The following is an 18,695-nucleotide window of genomic DNA, read 5'->3' as shown; positions in this document are numbered from 1 at the left end:
ACTACAGAGGGTAGTGTGTACGGCGCAGTACATCACTGGGGCTAAGCTGCCTGCCATCTAGGACCTCAACACCAGGCGATGTCAGAAGAAGGCCCTAAAAATTGTCAAAGACCCCAGCCACCCCAATCATAGACTGTTCTCTCTACTACCGCATGGCAAGCGGTACCGGAGTGCTAAGTCTAGGACAAAAAGGCTTCTCAAATGTTTTTACCCCCAAGCCATAAGACTCCTGAACAGGTAATCAAATGGCTACCCGGACTCGCTACTTTTATAGCCTCGCTACTGTATATAGCCTGTCTTTTTACTGTTGTTTTATTTCTTTACCTACCTATTGTTCACCTAATACATTTTTTGCACTATTGGTTAGAGCCTGTATGTAAGCATTTCACTGTAAGGTCTACACCTGTTGTATTTGGCGCACGTGACAAATAAACTTTGATTTGATTTCACACACTCAACACAAGTATTTGTGTTGCTAAAAGAGAGAGAGAGAGCGACACAGAGAGAGCGACACAGAGAGAGCGACACAGAGAGAGCGACACAGAGAGAGACACACACAGAGAGACACACACAGAGACACACACAGTGAGAGAGAGACACACACACAGAGAAACAGAGAGACACACACACACAGAGAGAGACTCAGAGAGACTCAGAGAGACTCAGAGAGACGCAGAGAGAGAGACACTCAGAGACACGCAGAGAGAGAGATACTCAGAGACAGCCATAGTTGTGACTTTTCCTGTGTCCTTGAGTGACATATTGCATGTGTAATTGGAGTGTAATGAACTTAAAGGGAATATAATATAATTGACTATTAGCATTTAAATGAATGAGGGAACAATCTTGCATATGTTCATAACTGCAATAGCTTTATTTTTCTTAAAAAATTAATGAAATTATAAAAAGTTGACATTATTCAACATTTAACAAGGTAAAAACAAACACATAAATATTTGAGTGTGAATGTTTGGTTTATATTTCTCACCCTGCACTAAATAATAATAAATATGATGTTCTGGGCATATGCCCAGTTTAATTTCCATGTTTTACAGTGCAGTTCAGGGTATGACAGAATCACTCAAAACGTTTCAGAGGATCAAGGAGTGGTGTTGGTTTGGGCCATTTAGTTGGTGTTGGTGAAGGCCTGGTAGAGGGCAGTAAGCTGGGCCTTCAGATCCTGGGCATAGGGGTCCAGCTTGTCCTTGAGGTCCTCAGCATAGGGGGCTAGGCTCTGCTGCACCATCTGAGCTCTGGTGGTCAGCTGGCTCTGGAGGTTCTCGGCCAGGGGGGCCACACTCTTCTGGAAGTCCTGCAGGCGCAGGTCCACTTTCTGCTTCAGCTCATCTGTGTAGGGACCCAGCTGGGACTGCATCTCCTTCACACTCTGCTCCAGACTCCCCTTCAGCTCCTCACTCTTCTGGAGCAGGGTGGCCCTCAGGGCCTCGGAGTCCAGGGACTCTGCGTAAGGGGCCAGATCCTGTTTCAGCTGCTCCACTCTCTGCTGGACTTGTGTCTTGATCTCCTCCGCGTAGGGCTCCAGTTTCCCCTTGACGCTGCCCAGGTCCTGCTCCAGACGCTCTCTCAGCACCTCAGCCTCCTGGGTAATCTTGGTCATCAGGTCCTTGGCTGCAGGAGGAAGCTGCTCCTGAAGGGAGATGGCGTATTGGCTGGCCACATCAGCACTCTCTGTGATACGGTCACTGCAGGAGAGGAGAGGAGAGGGGTCTGGTCAAGATTCTAGTTTTATTTATTATATTTTTATTTAACTTTACTTACTGTAACTAGGCAAGTCAGTTAAGAACAAATTCTTATTTACAATGACGGCCTACCCCGGACAAACCCTCCCCTAACCCGGACAACACTGGGCCAATTGTGCACCGCCCTATGCGACTCCCGATCACAGCCGGTTGTGATACAGCCCGGGATCGAACCCAGGTCTGTAGTGATGCCTCTAGCACTGCAATGCAGTGCCTTAGACCGCTGCACCACTCGGGTGACTAGTACTCTGAGGGCTTCCACTACAGACATTACAAACATGTTATGACAATAGATCACAGGTCAAATTACTTACTTGACATCCTGTCCCAGCTGAGACTTCCTGATCATCTGGACGGTGTCGTCGGCAGTTTTTGTTGCCTTGGCGACATAGTCCCAGAAGGCATCTGTCAGCTGCTCCAACTGTGGCTTGGGCTCATCAGCATAGAATAGGTTAGCATGGCAACCTGTTGGAGTGTGGAAGTAGAGTTAGTTCCTGTGAAACTGCTAGTTTAACCTGACCTACTTTATGACCTTACACTGTTCAAGGAGCTTGAATTAGAACAAGTTTAAAATAATAATGATTCTAATCATCTTGTTGCATTCAAAGGATTCAAATAAAAAAATTTACAGACTAGTTATGGTTGTGGTAACATTAGATGTTACTTACCAGAGAGTATAGCAATTGCAAGCACCACCAACACCTTCATATTTGCGTTTCTCACTGAAACAGAAACATCATTAATCAATTACACTTCAAATACATTTGAATCTTAGAACCCTAAAATCACAGTTTCTCAACACCTTGTTTTGAATCTCAGCATTGGCCTCACCTGTTTTTTTCCTGGTGTATCTCTGTGTATTCAGTCTGTCTGTGTGTCTATCAGACCAGTGCCATGGTGTATATATAGTCGAAACCAGAGCTGTAGCTGAAAGCCCAAAGTCCAGGAGTCACTGCCATGTCACCTCTCTTCCTGCTTCTACTACAACTCCTTGCTGGCTGTGATCACATGACTGTTCGCTTACTATATCGACATACACATGCACACGCACACACAAATCACAATGACATAACATTATTTTGTTATGTTCATATTCACTCTCTGAGCCTGACAGACTGAACATAGACAGACCAGACTTGATTAACCTTGCTTTGATTGAACTTCAATATGTTTCTTTTGGGAATCTCCCCCACCACCACCATGGTCCTTTTATTGGTTATATTCTAATTAGACAACTGTGCATGGACCTTGACCCTTCTACTGAAAGCCTCATTCTAGAGAAGACTTACAGTCAGGGATGCAACTTTCACTGGGGACATGTCCCCCCCACATTCTGAAATTGCATTTTTGTTGCCCACAGTTTTATCATTGGAATGTGATACAAAATGAGGCAACTGCGTGCTTTAGGACCATGCGGACGTCTCCGAGCGGTTGGGTAGTCTGTTTGGAATGTTTATCGGACAGGATAAAAAATATATAAATAATTTCCAAAATATGGCCCCCCCCGACTTCGAAAACCAAAGATGCGCCCCTGCTTACGGTAATACTAATGGGTAAAGGTATTTCACTGCTGATGGCCGGCAGATAACCTTAAGCATGTCCACACCAAAGACACTTTGTAATCAGGTCAAGCAATGAGACCACAACCACATATAATACTACCTAGATTCTACGGATGCTGGCATTAGTGTACATTTGACCTTTCAATTTGGACATGATTTCATTCTATGGGGGTACGACAGGGTTCAATTCTCGGGCCGACTCTTTTCTCTGTATATATCAATGATGTCGCTCTTGCTGCGGGTGATTCCCTGATCCACCTCTACGCAGACGACACCATTCTGTATACTTCTGGCCCTTCTTTGGACACTGTGTTAACTAACCTCCAAACAAGCTTCAATGCCATACAACACTCCTTCCGTGGCCTCCAACTGCTCTTAAACGCTAGTAAAACCAAATGCATGCTTTTCAACCGATCACTGCCCGCACCCGCCCGCCCGACTAGCATCACTACCCTGGACGGTTCTGACCTAGAATATGTGGACAACTACAAATACCTAGGTGTCTGGCTAGACTGTAAACTCTCCTTCCAGACTCATATTAAACATCTCCAAACCAAAATCAAATCTAGAATTGGCTTTCTATTTCGCAACAAATTTACCCTAGTAAAACTGACTATCCTACCGATCCTCGACTTCAGCGATGTCATCTACAAAATAGCTTCCAATACTCTACTCAGCAAACTGGATGCAGTCCATCACAGTGCCATCTGTTTTGTTACCAACGCCCCTTATACCACCCACCACTGCGACCTGTATGCTCTCGTCAGCTGGCCCTCGCTACATATTCGTCGCCAGACCCACTGGCTCCAGGTCATCTATAAGTCTATGCTAGGTAAAGCTCTGCCTTATCTCAGCTCACTGGTCACGATAACAACACCCACCCTTAGCACGCGCTCCAGCAGGTATATCTCACTGGTGATCCCCAAAGCCAACACCTCCTTTGGCCGCCTTTCCTTCCAGTTCTCTGCTGCCAATGACTGGAACGAATTGCAAAAATCGCTGAAGTGGGAGACTTATATTTCCCTCACTAACTTTAAACATCAGCTATCTAAGCAGCTAACCGATCGCTGCAGCTGTATATAGTCCATCTGTAAATAGCCCACCCAATCTACCTACCTCATCCCCATATTGCTTTTATTTACTTCTCTGCTCTTTTGCACTAAGTATCTCTACTTGCACATCATCTGCTCATTTATCACTTCAGTGTTAATCTGCTAAATTGTAATTACTTCGCTACTATGGCCTATTTACTGCCTTACCTCCTCACGCCATTTGCACACACTGTATATAAACTTTCTTTTTTTATATTGTGTTATTGACTGTACGGTTGTTTATTCCATGTGTAACTCTGTGTTGTTGTTTGTGTCGCACTGCTTTGCTTTATCTTGGCCGGGTCACAGTTGTAAATTAGAACTTTTTCGCAACTAGCCTACCAGGTTAAATAAAGGTGAAATTAAATATAGACATCCTGGCGTTTGTTCAGCCATCAACGGTGGCATCCCAACGGTTGTGTCACCTCAACTGCCAACGCAAACCTATAGCGCAGTGTCAACCTTCACACATATTAGTCATCACTGGGGTCAGAGGTTATTTGAGGTGTTGAATGTTACATAGGGAATTGTAGATTCCAGGCAACTGCCTCTCCTTATTCTACTCTCTATAGAGTGGCACTGTGATGGTTTGTAATAAGGCACAGTGGGCAGATATGAGGTTTAGAATTTAACTCCTGAATTCACAGCTCCAGATTACCAGGATGTGACATCATGAATAACTCAAGTGATGTAGAATGAGTGCTGTGAAGATTCTCAATCTGGCCATTCTCTGGGTAGACTGATCCACCTTTTTGACATGGTAATGTTGTTCCCAGACACTTCTTTGCGCAATAACCTGGGGGTAAGGTTATGACAAGGTAAACTACCAGTATAGCACAGTAACCCACTATCCATTTAAACAGAATAACTACAGTATGACAAAAGGGGAGCTTTCCATTGAAACATTTAAGTGTACTGTAACATTTAATTGATTCCAAATAAATTCCTAGACACCATACCTTATCTACTAGCTATTGTGAAATCACATCTAATGAATGGACTGGGCCCCTGCGAACCCTAACCCTAGACCCTATCACAGTGTGCATGGGCCGGGGTCAAATGAACTTTGGTCAGACAACTGACACATGGAAGTGCTTGAACACATGACCTCACAGTGAAACTGAAAACTATATCATAGAATATATTCTGGGAGTTAATGCCAGCTGGCTGGGCATCAAACTTAAACTGACTATAAATCAATACCCTATCTGATCAGAATGATATATCATGAAGTTTGGAAGGAAGGTGTTGTCTGGACAAAGTGCTATTTATGTCTGAGAAATGGCTGTGATTGGCTCAGAGAATGGCTGATTCGATCTGAGACTTTCTGTGCCATCAAGGAAAAATCCATGAAACTGACCTGGTGTGAACCAGATACTCACTATCAACATTGTAGAGTTGTAGCATCATCTATAAAGACAAATATACATTATGGTTGAGAGAAAGAAACAGGCTAGTGTATGTAAAAGTGCATAAGCCTCAATACAACACATCTACCCTCAGATGATATTAACAGTAACAGACCTGTATAACGGCAAAGACAACAAGTGTCCTGCTGCACATGTATCACTACTGTATATCATTGAAAAACTATAGACAAGAGGATTGAATGGAGATGTGTTTATCAGCATGCAGTCCCAGGAGATTGGTCTTCACTGAGCATCTCTGACCACTATTTTATGTCCCAAACTGTGTTTGTGACACTTTACCCAGAGGTGATGATAACGCAGTGCTCTCCTGTGCATTCTGGGTCCAGGGGTTCATTGGGACAGGTCCAGGGTGAGTTGTCAGGACAGAACTGGGCTAGGTCAGGTAGACAGGTGCTGAGTGGTGCACTGCGGTCTGAGGGTTTATGATTTGGAGCACTGCTGACAGCGAGGCACTGGCTCCTGGACTTTGTGTTCCTTACTGCCCTGCTCACTGTATATACAGGCCAGGACACGGCTGAAACTAGTCACTGCAGACTGGACTCAGAGATACACCAACACACTCATACACAAAGACGGTAAACTGGATTCTACAAGTCCATGATATTATTTGATAGCATTCTATGTTGGTTTTTATCTGGTGGATTACAATGTTTTAAGTGATTGTTGCTTTATTTCACAGAATCTGATTGAGAGTCATGAAGATCATTGTGGTCCTCGCTCTGGCTGTATTCACTGGTGAGTGGGATACAAGAATATTTCAGATTATAAGTGAAATTTATAGAGCTGAAGTACAGCAACATAATACATCAATCTACCAAATTAATTTTAAGTCAATAGTCAATAATAACAACCATAGCAGAGGGAGTATAATTTTCTAGATACCTGAATGCCGCCAACAGGCTGCCATGCATAACTAGTTGTTTCACAACAACAAACTCTTCTGCTACACCCCAACAGGCTGCCACGCTAACCTGTTCTACGCTGATGAGCCTAAGCCACAGCTGGAGCAGCTGACAGATGCCTTCTGGGACTACGTCACCAAGGCAACGCAAACAGCCGACGACACCGTCCAGATGATCAGGAAGTCTCAGCTGGGACAGGATGTCAAGTAAGTAATGTGATCTGTGATGTAGTTGTCATAACGTGTGGAATGTCTATAGTCGAATCGCTCAGATTACTAGGATGGGGACCTGAACTGACCCCCCTCTCCTCTCCTCTCCTGCAGTGACCGCATCACAGAGAGTGCTGATGTGGCCAGCCAATACGCCATCTCCCTGCAGGAGCAGCTTCCTCCTGCAGCCAAGGACCTGATGACCAAGATTACCCAGGAGGCTGAGGTGCTGAGAGAGCGTCTGGAGCAGGACCTGGGCAGCGTCAAGGGGAAACTGGAGCCCTACGCGGAGGAGATCAAGACACAAGTCCAGCAGAGAGTGGAGCAGCTGAAACAGGATCTGGCCCCTTACGCAGAGTCCCTGGACTCCGAGGCCCTGAGGGCCACCCTGCTCCAGAAGAGTGAGGAGCTGAAGGGGAGTCTGGAGCAGAGTGTGAAGGAGATGCAGTCCCAGCTGGGTCCCTACACAGATGAGCTGAAGCAGAAAGTGGACCTGCGCCTGCAGGACTTCCAGAAGAGTGTGGCCCCCCTGGCCGAGAACCTCCAGAGCCAGCTGACCACCAGAGCTCAGATGGTGCAGCAGAGCCTAGCCCCCTATGCTGAGGACCTCAAGGACAAGCTGGACCCCTACGCCCAGGACCTGAAGGCCCAGCTCACCGCCCTCTACCAGGCCTTCACCAACACCAACTAAATCACAAACACTTTCCTCCAACGGACTACTCTTGCCCTTTTGAAGACTGTATTCTCCCTTCAAAGCCTTAGAACATGCCACCATTGCCAATAGAATGAGGGAGAGTTTACAAAGATGAACTTGGTAATGCAGATGAGGTCCATTCTGTATTTTGTATGAACTGAATTGGCTCTGATGAGTCAATGACATCTTTGTATTTTGTTTGTTTGTTATCCGAAGGTTGGTCATTGACTGTGCCATATTGGTGTTGTATTCTTCATTTATAGAAATAAAAAGCAAAACTAAACATTACTTAAATGTATTGTGTCTGCATTCATCTTAAGATAGCTAGGTGGGACAACCACATATCTCAGTCATAGTAAGTACATTTCTTCTCATTAAAGAAGTTAAATATCTAACTCAAAGGGGGAGTAAAAGCTATTAGGATTATAGCCTGCAGTGTTTGTCTTCAAAGTGGAAGCCATAATTACAACCTCTGTGTTGTGAAAATTGTGTTGTTTGCTCTATAACCTGTTAGTTAATATGCCTTGACACCGTGATATATATAGGCCAAAGGCCGAGATAAAAGAACACACAATGGCAGAATAAATTCAACCACACATTTGTTTCATCACAAAACCGGAGAGCCACATATGTCCGGTGTAGTCCACAAAACATATTACCTTAAATAAACAGTTACATGACCTACAGCATGGTCAATCAAGTTAATATTTTGGACATTTTCGAACTACTGAACAACTATTGATTTAGAACAGCGGAGAGTTACTGCAGGTCCCAGAGAAAACAGGAGCTGCCTCCACTATTCCAGCACCACTTCAACATTTCAACATCATCAAATCACCTATGCTTACAGTTTTTTCCAATTGCTAACACACTAAAATGACATGCACAGCACAATTATTTAAACTGACACACAGAGAGCAAAACCTCTTCTCAAGTCTCCAAAAGTCTAAACACATTTTCTGCTTTACACACATTTTGCAATTCAAAATGGCACTTTTTAAATGCACTGCACACGGTTCTCTGCATAAGACACAACAATCTGACATAAAGTCACATGTTTGCCATTTCATAACACTGCCATTCAAAATGACACTACATGAGATAATTGGCCAATACATTTGATGAAAGGAGATGAAACAAACACCTCAATGGTTAATGGTTACCACTTCAATCAGGAAGTAAGCACTATGAAAAGACCACAGGTGAGCACCTTTTGTTTTACAACAACAATGGAAGCCGTTGCAGAGAGAGGAAGAGGAAGAGGGAGGGTGAGAATGAGAGGGGGAGGAAGAGTGAGAGGTAGGGGTAGAGCTGGTAGAGGTAGAGCTGGTAGAGGAGTTCATGGCCAAAGAAGACAACAACTTTCAAATGAAATCAGAGCAACCTTAGTTGATCATATCATCAACCATGGGCTGACAATGCGAGAGGCTGGACAGAGAGTGCAGCCCAACTTGAGCCGTTATACTGTCGCCTGTGTCATCCGGACATGTAGACTGGAGTACAGGTATGTAACCAAAATTTCTTTCACACTATGTAGTACACCCCATGTCATAGTGTATCAGTTGGGTGACACCTGTTTACTTCATGAATGGCTGATGTCATACACTAACTGCACAAATTTCCTGTAGAATTTACTCTACTGTGGGGGAAATATCTTTAGGCTGCATTGTCCAAGCCCTATATTTTGTTTTTTTTGTTTTTCTAAAGGACTGAGAGACACAACCATGGTGGAGGAAGGGGCCAAATGTTCACCGGGGTACAGGAAGGTGCCATTGTAAACTTGGTTTTGGAAAATAATGAAATCAGATTACGAGAAATGCAAGGCCACATCATCCAAGACAACACCATATTCAACAACATTCAACGAGTCAGTCTGTCCACATTGGCTCGCATTCTCAAGCGAAACCAAATCAGAATGAAACAACTTTATAAGGTGCCGTTTGAGAGAAACTCTCAAAGAAACAAAGAGTTCAGACGAGCATATGTGGATGTAAGTACAATATTGACTGCAGTACACTACACGCAACATAGTTTCCCAGTGTACTGGATAACACCATATTGACTGCTTTTGTTCTTTGTTTTCAGAGAGTACTGGAAATGGATGCTCATGCAATCCCACGAGTTCATCTTTATAGATGAGGCTGGATTCAACCTAGCAAAGACCAGAAGAAGGGGGAGAAACGTCATTGGCCACAGAGCCATTATAGATGTTCCCGGCCAACGTGGTGGGAACATCACAATGTGCACTGCCATCTCTAATACGCATGGTGTCCTCCACCGTCATGCCAAACTTGGACCATACAACACAGCCCATATTCTCACATTTCTGGACAGACTCCACAACATTCTCATACCACCAGAGCGTATGAATGATGCAGACCATCAAAGAACCCGGTACTTTGTAGTATGGGACAACGTGAGCTTTCATCGTGCAGCCCCAGTCCAAAACTGGTTTGCTCACCACCCACCATTTCTCGTGCAATACCTCCCACCATACTCACCATTTCTGAAACCCATAGAAGAGTTATTTTTGGCATGGCGGTGGAAGGTATACGACCGGCAGCCCTTTGTGCGCATGCCTCTTGTGCAGCCTATGGAAGAGGCATGTGATGAGATTGATGTGGGTGCGATTCAGGGATGGATAAGGCACTCAAGGCGCTTCTTCCCTCGATGTCTGGCAAGGGAAGATAATGCCTGTGATGTGGACGAGGCGTTGTGGCCAGACCCAGCTGTGCAGCAAGATGCTGCCTAATTATTTTTCTTGCCTCTTTTTTTTTTATATACACTGCTCAAAAAAATAAAGGGAACACTAAAATAACACATCCTAGATCTGAATGAATGAAATAATCGTATTAAATAATTTTTTCTTTACATAGTTGAATGTGCTGACAACAAAATCAGACAAAAATAATCAATGGAAATCCAATTTATCAACCCATGGAGGTCTGGATTTGGAGTCACACTCAAAATTAAAGTGGAAAACCACACTACAGGCTGATCCAACTTTGATGTAATGTCCTTAAAACAAGTCAAAATGAGGCTCAGTAGTGTGTGTGGCCTCCACGTGCCTGTATGACCTCCCTACAACACCTGGGCATGCTCCTGATGAGGTAGCGGATGGTCTCCTGAGGGATCTCTTCCCAGACCTGGACTAAAGCATCCGCCAACTCCTGGACAGTCTGTGGTGCAACGTGGCGTTGGTGGATGGCGCGAGACATGATGTCCCAGATGTGCTCAATTGGATTCAGGTCTGGGGAACGGGCGGGCCAGTCCATAGCATCAATGCCTTCCTCTTGCAGGAACTGCTGACACACTCCAGCCACATGAGGTCTAGCATTGTCTTGCATTAGGAGGAACCCAGGGCCAACCGCACCAGCATATGGTCTCACAAGGGGTCTGAGGATCTCATCTCGGTACCTAATGGCAGTCAGGCTACCTCTGGCGAGCACATGGAGGGCTGTGCAGCCCCCCAAAGAAATGCCACCCCACACCATGACTGACCCACCGCCAAACCGGTCATGCTGGAGGATGTTGCAGGCAGCAGCACGTTCTCCACGGCGTCTCCAGACTCTGTCACGTCTGTCACATGTGCTCAGTATGAACCTGCTTTCATCTGTGAAGAGCACAGGGCGCCAGTGGCGAATTTGCCAATCTTGGTGTTCTCTGGCAAATGTCAAACGTCCTGCACGGTGTTGGGCTGTAAGCACAACCCCCACCTGTGGACGTCGGGCCCTCATACCACCCTCATGGAGTCTGTTTCTGACCGTTTGAGCAGACACATGCACATTTGTGGCCTGCTGGAGGTCATTTTGCAGGGCTCTGGCAGTGCTCCTCCTGCTCCTCCTTGCACAAAGGCGGAGGTAGCGGTCCTGCTGCTGGGTTGTTGCCCTCCTACGGCCTCCTCCACGTCTCCTGATGTACTGGCCTGTCTCCTGGTAGCGCCTCCATGATCTGGACACTACGCTGACAGACACAGCAAACCTTCTTGCCACAGCTCGCATTGATGTGCCATCCTGGATGAGCTGCACTACCTGAGCCACTTGTGTGGGTTGTAGACTCCGTCTCATGCTACCACTAGAGTGAAAGCACCACCAGCTTTCAAAAGTGACCAAAACATCAGCCAGGAAACATAGGAACTGAGAAGTGGTCTGTGGTCACCACCTGCAGAACCACTCCTTTATTGGGGGTGTCTTGCTAATTGCCTATAATTTCCACCTGTTGTCTATTCCATTTGCACAACAGCATGTGAAATTTATTGTCAATCAGTGTTGCTTCCTAAGTGGACAGTTTGATTTCACAGAAGTGTGATTGACTTGGAGTTACATTGTGTTGTTTAAGTGTTCCCTTTATTTTTTTGAGCAGTGTATATATTTTTTCTACACATTTTGTCTGCAATTTTCTTTTTCAGTTTACTGTTTTTTTGTGAGCATATTTTTGTTCAGTCCAATGGAAATATATATGTTGTGCATATGTTGCACTGACTTGTTTGGTGAAAAATAAAAAATAAAATGTTTCAACAGCATGTGTGTATCTGCAAATATTTCTGTGCATCTGAAGAATTTTTTACAATTTGAACTCTTTTAGTATTATGGCAAAGCTTACTAAAGATGAGAGTGCTTTTCATTATGCCCAACAGTGTGTAGTTTGTTAGATAAAAATCTGGTAATATGAATGAAGTGTCTGCCATTTCGTGCAAACGTTTGATTTTGATAATGCTATATGTAGTTTTGGTTGCAGTGCCTCATTTTGCAGGATATATGAGATATTTTGCAGTTTGGGTGTGTGGTTTTGTGAATTGTGTTAAGTATTTTGATAAAACCAGCCTAGTTTGCAAAATTGTGTTTTAGCAATTGGGAAAAACTGTAATCTAATACAGTTACAACTAAAAGATTCTCGGAACAATTTAGTCCAATCAACGTAAGCTAAATATCATGTGGCTGTCCATGGTACTGATTTCTGTGTGTGTAGAAAAAACATGTTGACTCACCCTACTTGAAGAGAAGCGCCAATGTCATCCTCCTCTCTTTCATGTTGACGAAACGGTCTATGACTGTCTTACATTACATGCTTTTCGTTTTTATTGTCCTAGGCTACTGGGCTAAAATGCTTGCTTGCTAGCCTAACTTCCTTTCATGGGCAACGATTAGCCAGTTAGTTAACATTAGCCTACTACATCTCCTGAGTGGTGCAGCTGTCATCTCCTGAGTGGCACAGCGGTCTAAGGCAATGTAAGAGGCGTCACTACAGTCCCTGGTTCGATTCCAGGTTGTATCACATCCGGCCATGATTGGGAGTCCCATAGGGCGGTGCACAATTGGCCCAATGTCATCCGGGTTTGGCCGGGGTAGGCCGTCATTGTAAATAAGAATTTGTTCTTAACTGACTTGACTAGTTAAATGAAGGTTAAAAAAAATGTCAACAAAATAAAAACATCTACTGTAGCTATGTATTGAACTTCCATCCTCTGAGGCCAGGAGCACAATGTATGAATTAACATTTGGATCCAAATCCCTATCTCCATCCATGGCTAATTTTGGATAAGGCCACCGGAGGACAACAACACAACGAGATGCAACAATTCAAGTTTTTTGTTTATTTTGATGTGATGTGGTTGGTGTGAATCCAAATCCAAACTGGCTTCAATAAACACTTTTTTTTGGTGCACCAGGACCATTCACAGTTGAGTTCACTCAGTTTAGCTCAAAATATATAAATTATTGTGTATGTTTTATTATTTTTTTATTGGTACATTTTGGGGGGAAGCCTGGCTTCCCTTGGCATCCATGAATACACACTACTGGCAATAGCTTGCTTTCTCCTTCAACATAGTTTTAGAATGAATGCCATCTAGTGGCAGTTCATTGTCAATTCAGGGAATTATAAAGCCCTGTGCAATCATGGTGATTTACTGACCTCTTCACAGAAATCAGAAAATAACCGCATATACAATGACCTGACAAACAGTCATGTACAGTTCTCTCTACCTCACCCCCCCCCCCCCTCCCTATCTCTCTGAATTACTTGTAAAAACAACACAGTCCTGTAACACTATCTGAAATCCTATCACACCCCACAATCCCAAACCCCCTCCAGAGGTGTGTATGGAGCATGTTCAGAGCTGTTTCTGCATGTCTGATGATGTACCTGTATCACCCATCCTCCCCCTCTCACCCTCTGGCTCTGCCAGGGCTCTCCCATGCTGCCTCACCCAGAGGTAAACAAAATTCCTTGGCTCTGCCCCAAACTGCCACTAGCACCAGTGACCGTTAATCCTGCTGGGTTAGCCATGTACTTCCTTTGTTCAACATCATTACACTATCAACCTAATATAAATGACCTGTCAAACGCGTTCTACTGGCCATACTGTTAACCCTCCAAACACTGTTAGACAAGCATATTATTTGTTTACTGTTACCTGCATTGGGTAGCAGAACATATGTCCATAAAACAACTCTGTGAGAACAGGGAACATGACAACTCAACATAAACCAAAAGTGGATGTTGATTTAGGTCTTTGCCTGGTAGTAAGACTGTAAAACAAATATCTGAGATCTGCCTTATGCCACAGGGGTTCTGTAATGATAGACTAAATAAAGGGCCCGCATCTAAGCCTATAATGAACTGGCAAAAGGTCAATAGATAAGAAGAAGAGACAAGAGACAAGTATGGAAATAGTCCTTACAGTGTTCCTTATGTTCCTTGGAGCAGCATTTTTACATAGTGAACTGTGTTTGATTTATGGTCCTTGTTGTTTGCTAGTGAACAGACACTGTATTTCTATGTAAAAAGGACATTGGAGGTGAGGTCAACCTATTGTTCGGTGCAAGTTGCCACCAGTCAGCTACGTAAGCAAAATCAGTGAGTCAGAAGCAGATGACTGACCACACACACACGGAGAATAGAATCAAACCTAGTTTCAAAACTCGGCCCAGCTGAGCGTCCTTTGGCCCAGGCACAGCCAGTTGTGGTGACATAACAGACTCATGTGAAGTTAGAGGTGAGAGGTCTCACTCTGACCAGAGGTGACCAACTAACCACAGACCACAGTCCTCCAGCTCCCGTCACACCACTCCTGACTCCAAGATGAGCTGGCTGGGGTTATGAGAGTTCACTGCTAACCGACAACCTCTCACACACTGCCCTGGTAGACGCATATTACCACATCACCCATCCTTACAATGAGAGGGAACAAAGAAGTATATATTTTTAGGACAAGAGGAAGAGTCTTCTGTTACAGAACTCTGTAGAAGTCTGTCGGTCTGTCTGTCTACAGCTACTTATACCGTACCATCATTCTTCTTATTCTCTCTCTCACTTCCCTCTCATTCTCTCTCCCTGTTTCTATGACCCCAATGTTCATGCCTTGAAAGACATTACAAAAGCTCTACTGCACTACTTTTCATAACAGCTGTGCTGCTATCCCTGTCCCTTGTGGTCCCAGCTTTAGTAGGACATGTCTGTCTGTCCCAGCAGGAAGAGCAGCAGTGGGTAGGGTATTGAGTTCAGCTCAGGCTGAGACATTTAAATAAAAAGAGTGAACCAAATTACAATCAAATCAAATTGTATTTGTCACATGCTTCATAAACAACAGGTGTATGAAATGTGAAAAAAATAGAAAACATTCTAGGAAAATAATAACACAAGGAATAAATACACAATGAGTAACGATGTGCAAGGGTAGCAGGTAATTAAGGTAGATATGTACATATAGGTAGGGATGAAGTTAGTCAACAGGACAGATAATAAACAGTAGCAGCAGTGTATGTGATGAGTCAAAAGAGTTCAATGCAGATAACCTGGGTAGCTATTTGGTTAACTATTTAACTATTTAGCAGAGAGAACAGTCTATGACTTGGGTGGCTGGAGTCTTCGACAATTTCTATGGCCTTCCTCTGATACTGTCTGGTATAGAGGTCCTGGATGGCAGGGAGATCGGCCCCAATGATATACTGGGGCGTCCGCACTACCCTCTGTATCGCCTTGGGGTCAGATGCCAAGCAGTTGCCATATCAAGCGGTGATGAAGCCAGTCAATATGCTCTCAATGGTGCAGCTGTACAACTTTTTGAGGATCTGAGGGCCCATGCCAAATCTTTTCAGCCTTGTGAGGGGGGAAAGGCTTTCTTTACAAATGTCTTGGTGTGTGTGGACCATGATAATTCCTTAGTGATGTGGACACCGAGGAACTAGAAGCTCTCGACCCGCTCCAATATGGCTCCGTCGATGTGGATGGGGGCATGCTCGGCCTTCCATTTCCTGTAGCCCACGCTCAGCTACTTTGTCTTTCTGACATTGAGAAAGAGGTTGTTGTCCTGGCACCACACTGCCAGGTTACTGACCTCCTCCCTACAGGCTGTCTTATTGTCGTCGGTGATCAGGCTGTTGTGTCGTCTGCAAACTTAATGATGGTGTTGGAGTCGTGCGTGGCAATGCAGTCATGGGTGAACAGGGAGAACAGGAGGGGACTAAGCCTGCACCGCTGAGGGGCCCCCGTGTTGAGGGTCAGCATGGCAGATGTGATGTTGCCTACACTCACCACCTGGCGGCGGCCCATCAGGAAGTCCAGGATCCAGATCAAGTTACAATAGAGATTCTGTCTTCTGTGGATCTCTTGGGGCGGTATGAGAATTGGAGTGGGTCCAGGGTGTCTGGGATTACAGTGTTGATGTGAGCCATGACCAGCCTTTCAAAGCATTTCATGGCTTACAGAAGTGAGTGCTACTGGGAAATAGTTAGACAGGTTACCTTGGCATTCTTGGGCACAGGGACTATGGTGGTCCTGTGTGGCTCAGTTGGTAGAGCATGGTGTTTGCAACGCCAGGGTTGTGGGTTTGATTCCCACGGGGGACCAGTATGGAAGAAAAAAAACGTATGAAATGTATGCATTCACTACTGTAAGTTGCTCTGGATAAGAGTGTCTGCTAAATAACTAAAATGTAAATGAAACGTGTAGGTATTAGATAATGGGTCAGAGAGAGATTACAAATGTCAGTGAAGATACTTGCCAGCTGTTCAGCTCATATTCTGAGTACATGTCCTGGTAATTCGTCTGACCCTTGTAAATGTTAACCTGTTTAAAAGGTCTTACTCACATTGGCTACGAGAGCGAGATCACACAGTAGTCCGGAACAGCTGGTGCTCTCATGCATGGTTCAGCATTGCTTGCCTCGAAGCAGGCATAGAAGGAATTTAGCTGGTCTGGTAAGCTCGAGTCACTGGGCAGCTCGCGACTGGGTTTTCCTTTGTAATCCAACAATCTTAGGAACCTGTAGGAACAACTATAAAAACCCAATTCAATGCTGTTCGCACATTAAATGTGGGAGAAAAATAACTAATAACAGAGGCCGGTCAGATATCACAAAAGGATTTGTGTGACAACAGATTGTGAAGATGTTTGAATTCAATTACTTCAGTAATCCTCTGACTGTGTGCTGAACAGGACTGGACTTGACATGCTGCTGAATGCCCACTTTTCCCATGTGACACACCCATACTGTGACATAGAGTAGAGGAAGCATGTGGAGTTCTATGCATCAAACTGAGAGACATTGTAAACACCTGATTGGTCATTTGATTTTATTTAGATTTTTTATCCAGTCAAGTAATGTGTAAACTAAGATGGTAAAAGTGTTTTTAAAAATGTGTCCTCAAACTGCTTGTAGTCAGAAGAGAGCACATGCACTGCAGTGGCTGTACATCTCAAGATATGCTAGCTGGCTAGATATATACACTACCGTTCAAAGGTTTGGGGTCCATGAAATGTCCATGTTTTTTTCCATTAAAATAACATCAAATTGATCAGAAATACAGTGTAGACATTGTTAATGTTCCAATTGACTATTGTAGCTGGAAACTGCAGATTTTTTATGGAATATCTACATAGGTGTACAGAGGCCCATTATCGGCAACCATCACTCCTGTGTTCCAATGGCATGTTGTGTTAGCTAATCCAAGTTTATCATTTTAAAAGGCTAATTGATCATTAGAAAACACTTTTGCAATTATGTTAGCACAGCTTAAAACTGTTGTTCTGATTAAAGAAGCAATACAACTGGCCTTCTTTAGACTAGCTGAGTGTCTGGAGCATCAGCATTTGTGGGTTCAAATAACTTTCTTCTGAAACTCGTCAGTCTATTCTTGTTCTGAGAAATTAAGGCTATTCCATGCGAGAAATTGCCAAGAAACTGAAGACCTCGTACAACGCTGTGTACTACTCCCTTCACAGAACAGCGCAAACTGACTCTAACCAGAGTAGAAAGAGGAGTGGGAGGCCCCAGTGCACAACTGAGCGAGAGGACAAGCACATTAGAGTGTCTAGTTTGAGAAACAGACGCCTCACAAGTCCTCAACTGGCAGCTTCATAAAATACAGTGGCTTGTGAAAGTATTCACCCCCTTGACATTTTTCCTATTTTGTTGCCTTACAACCTGGAATTAAAATTGACTTTTAGGGGGGTTGTGGCATTTGATTTACACAACATGCCTACCACTTTCAAGTTGCAAAATATTATTTATTGCGAAACAAACAAGAAATAAGACAAAATAAATGAAAACTTGAGCGTGCAGACACTGGACAACTCTGCTTAGAAGGCCAGCATTCCGGAGTCGCCTCTTCACTGTTGACGTTGAGACTGGTGTTTTGCGGGTACTATTTAATGAAGCTGCCAGTTGAGAACTTGTGAGATGTCTGTTTCTCCACCAAGACACTATAATGTACTAGTCTTCTTGCTCAGTTTTGCACCGGGCCTCCCACTCCTCTTTCTACTCTGGTTAGGGCCAGTTTGCGCTGTTCCGTTAAGGGAGTAGTACACAGTGCTGTACGAGATCTTCAGTTTCTTGGCAATTTCTCACATGGAATAGCCTTCATTTCAGAAGAAAGTCTTTGTTTCTGGACATTTTGAACCTGTAATCGAACCCACAAATGCTGATGCTCCAGATACTCAACTAGTCTAAAGAAGGCCAGTTGTATTGCTTCTTTAATCAGAAAAACTGTTTTCAGAAGTGCTAACATAATTGCAAAAGGGTTTTCTAATGATCAATTAGCCTTTT

The 18,695-nt window shown here is 44.1% G+C and overlaps 2 protein-coding genes across 2 annotated transcripts; one reads left to right on the top strand and one right to left on the bottom strand.

Moving 5' to 3' along the window:
• Positions 1–851: 851 nt before the first annotated feature.
• LOC106605692 (uncharacterized) lies at positions 852–2,793 on the bottom strand. The gene is made up of 4 exons (XM_014201582.3): positions 2,592–2,793; positions 2,429–2,482; positions 2,075–2,225; positions 852–1,703 (listed from the first exon to the last, which is right to left on the bottom strand). The coding sequence occupies exons 2-4, from the start codon at positions 2,466–2,468 to the stop codon at positions 1,127–1,129; spliced, it is 768 nt and encodes a 255-aa protein (XP_014057057.1). The 5' UTR covers positions 2,469–2,482; positions 2,592–2,793; the 3' UTR covers positions 852–1,126.
• Positions 2,794–6,201: 3,408 nt separating this feature from the next.
• LOC106605691 (uncharacterized) lies at positions 6,202–7,936 on the top strand. The gene is made up of 4 exons (XM_014201581.3): positions 6,202–6,418; positions 6,523–6,578; positions 6,801–6,951; positions 7,069–7,936. The coding sequence occupies exons 2-4, from the start codon at positions 6,539–6,541 to the stop codon at positions 7,643–7,645; spliced, it is 768 nt and encodes a 255-aa protein (XP_014057056.1). The 5' UTR covers positions 6,202–6,418; positions 6,523–6,538; the 3' UTR covers positions 7,646–7,936.
• The last annotated feature ends 10,759 nt before the right edge of the window (positions 7,937–18,695 follow it).

Source organism: Salmo salar, chromosome 05 (genome assembly GCF_965601325.2).
Source record: "Salmo salar chromosome 05, fSalSal1, whole genome shotgun sequence".
Classification (NCBI taxonomy): Eukaryota; Metazoa; Chordata; class Actinopteri; order Salmoniformes; family Salmonidae; genus Salmo; species Salmo salar.
This window is presented reverse-complemented; position numbering and strand designations above follow the sequence as displayed.

Coding starts and splice junctions, on each gene's coding strand:
- LOC106605692 (XM_014201582.3), bottom strand. CDS start 2,468: ATGAAGGTGTTGGTGGTGCTTGCAATTGCTATACTCTCTG. Junction 2,226..2,428: donor TGCAATTGCTATACTCTCTG/GTAAGTAACATC, acceptor ACACTCCAACAG/GTTGCCATGCTAACCTATTC. Junction 1,704..2,074: donor CAGCTGGGACAGGATGTCAA/GTAAGTAATTTG, acceptor CCTCTCCTGCAG/TGACCGTATCACAGAGAGTG.
- LOC106605691 (XM_014201581.3), top strand. CDS start 6,539: ATGAAGATCATTGTGGTCCTCGCTCTGGCTGTATTCACTG. Junction 6,579..6,800: donor CGCTCTGGCTGTATTCACTG/GTGAGTGGGATA, acceptor ACACCCCAACAG/GCTGCCACGCTAACCTGTTC. Junction 6,952..7,068: donor CAGCTGGGACAGGATGTCAA/GTAAGTAATGTG, acceptor CCTCTCCTGCAG/TGACCGCATCACAGAGAGTG.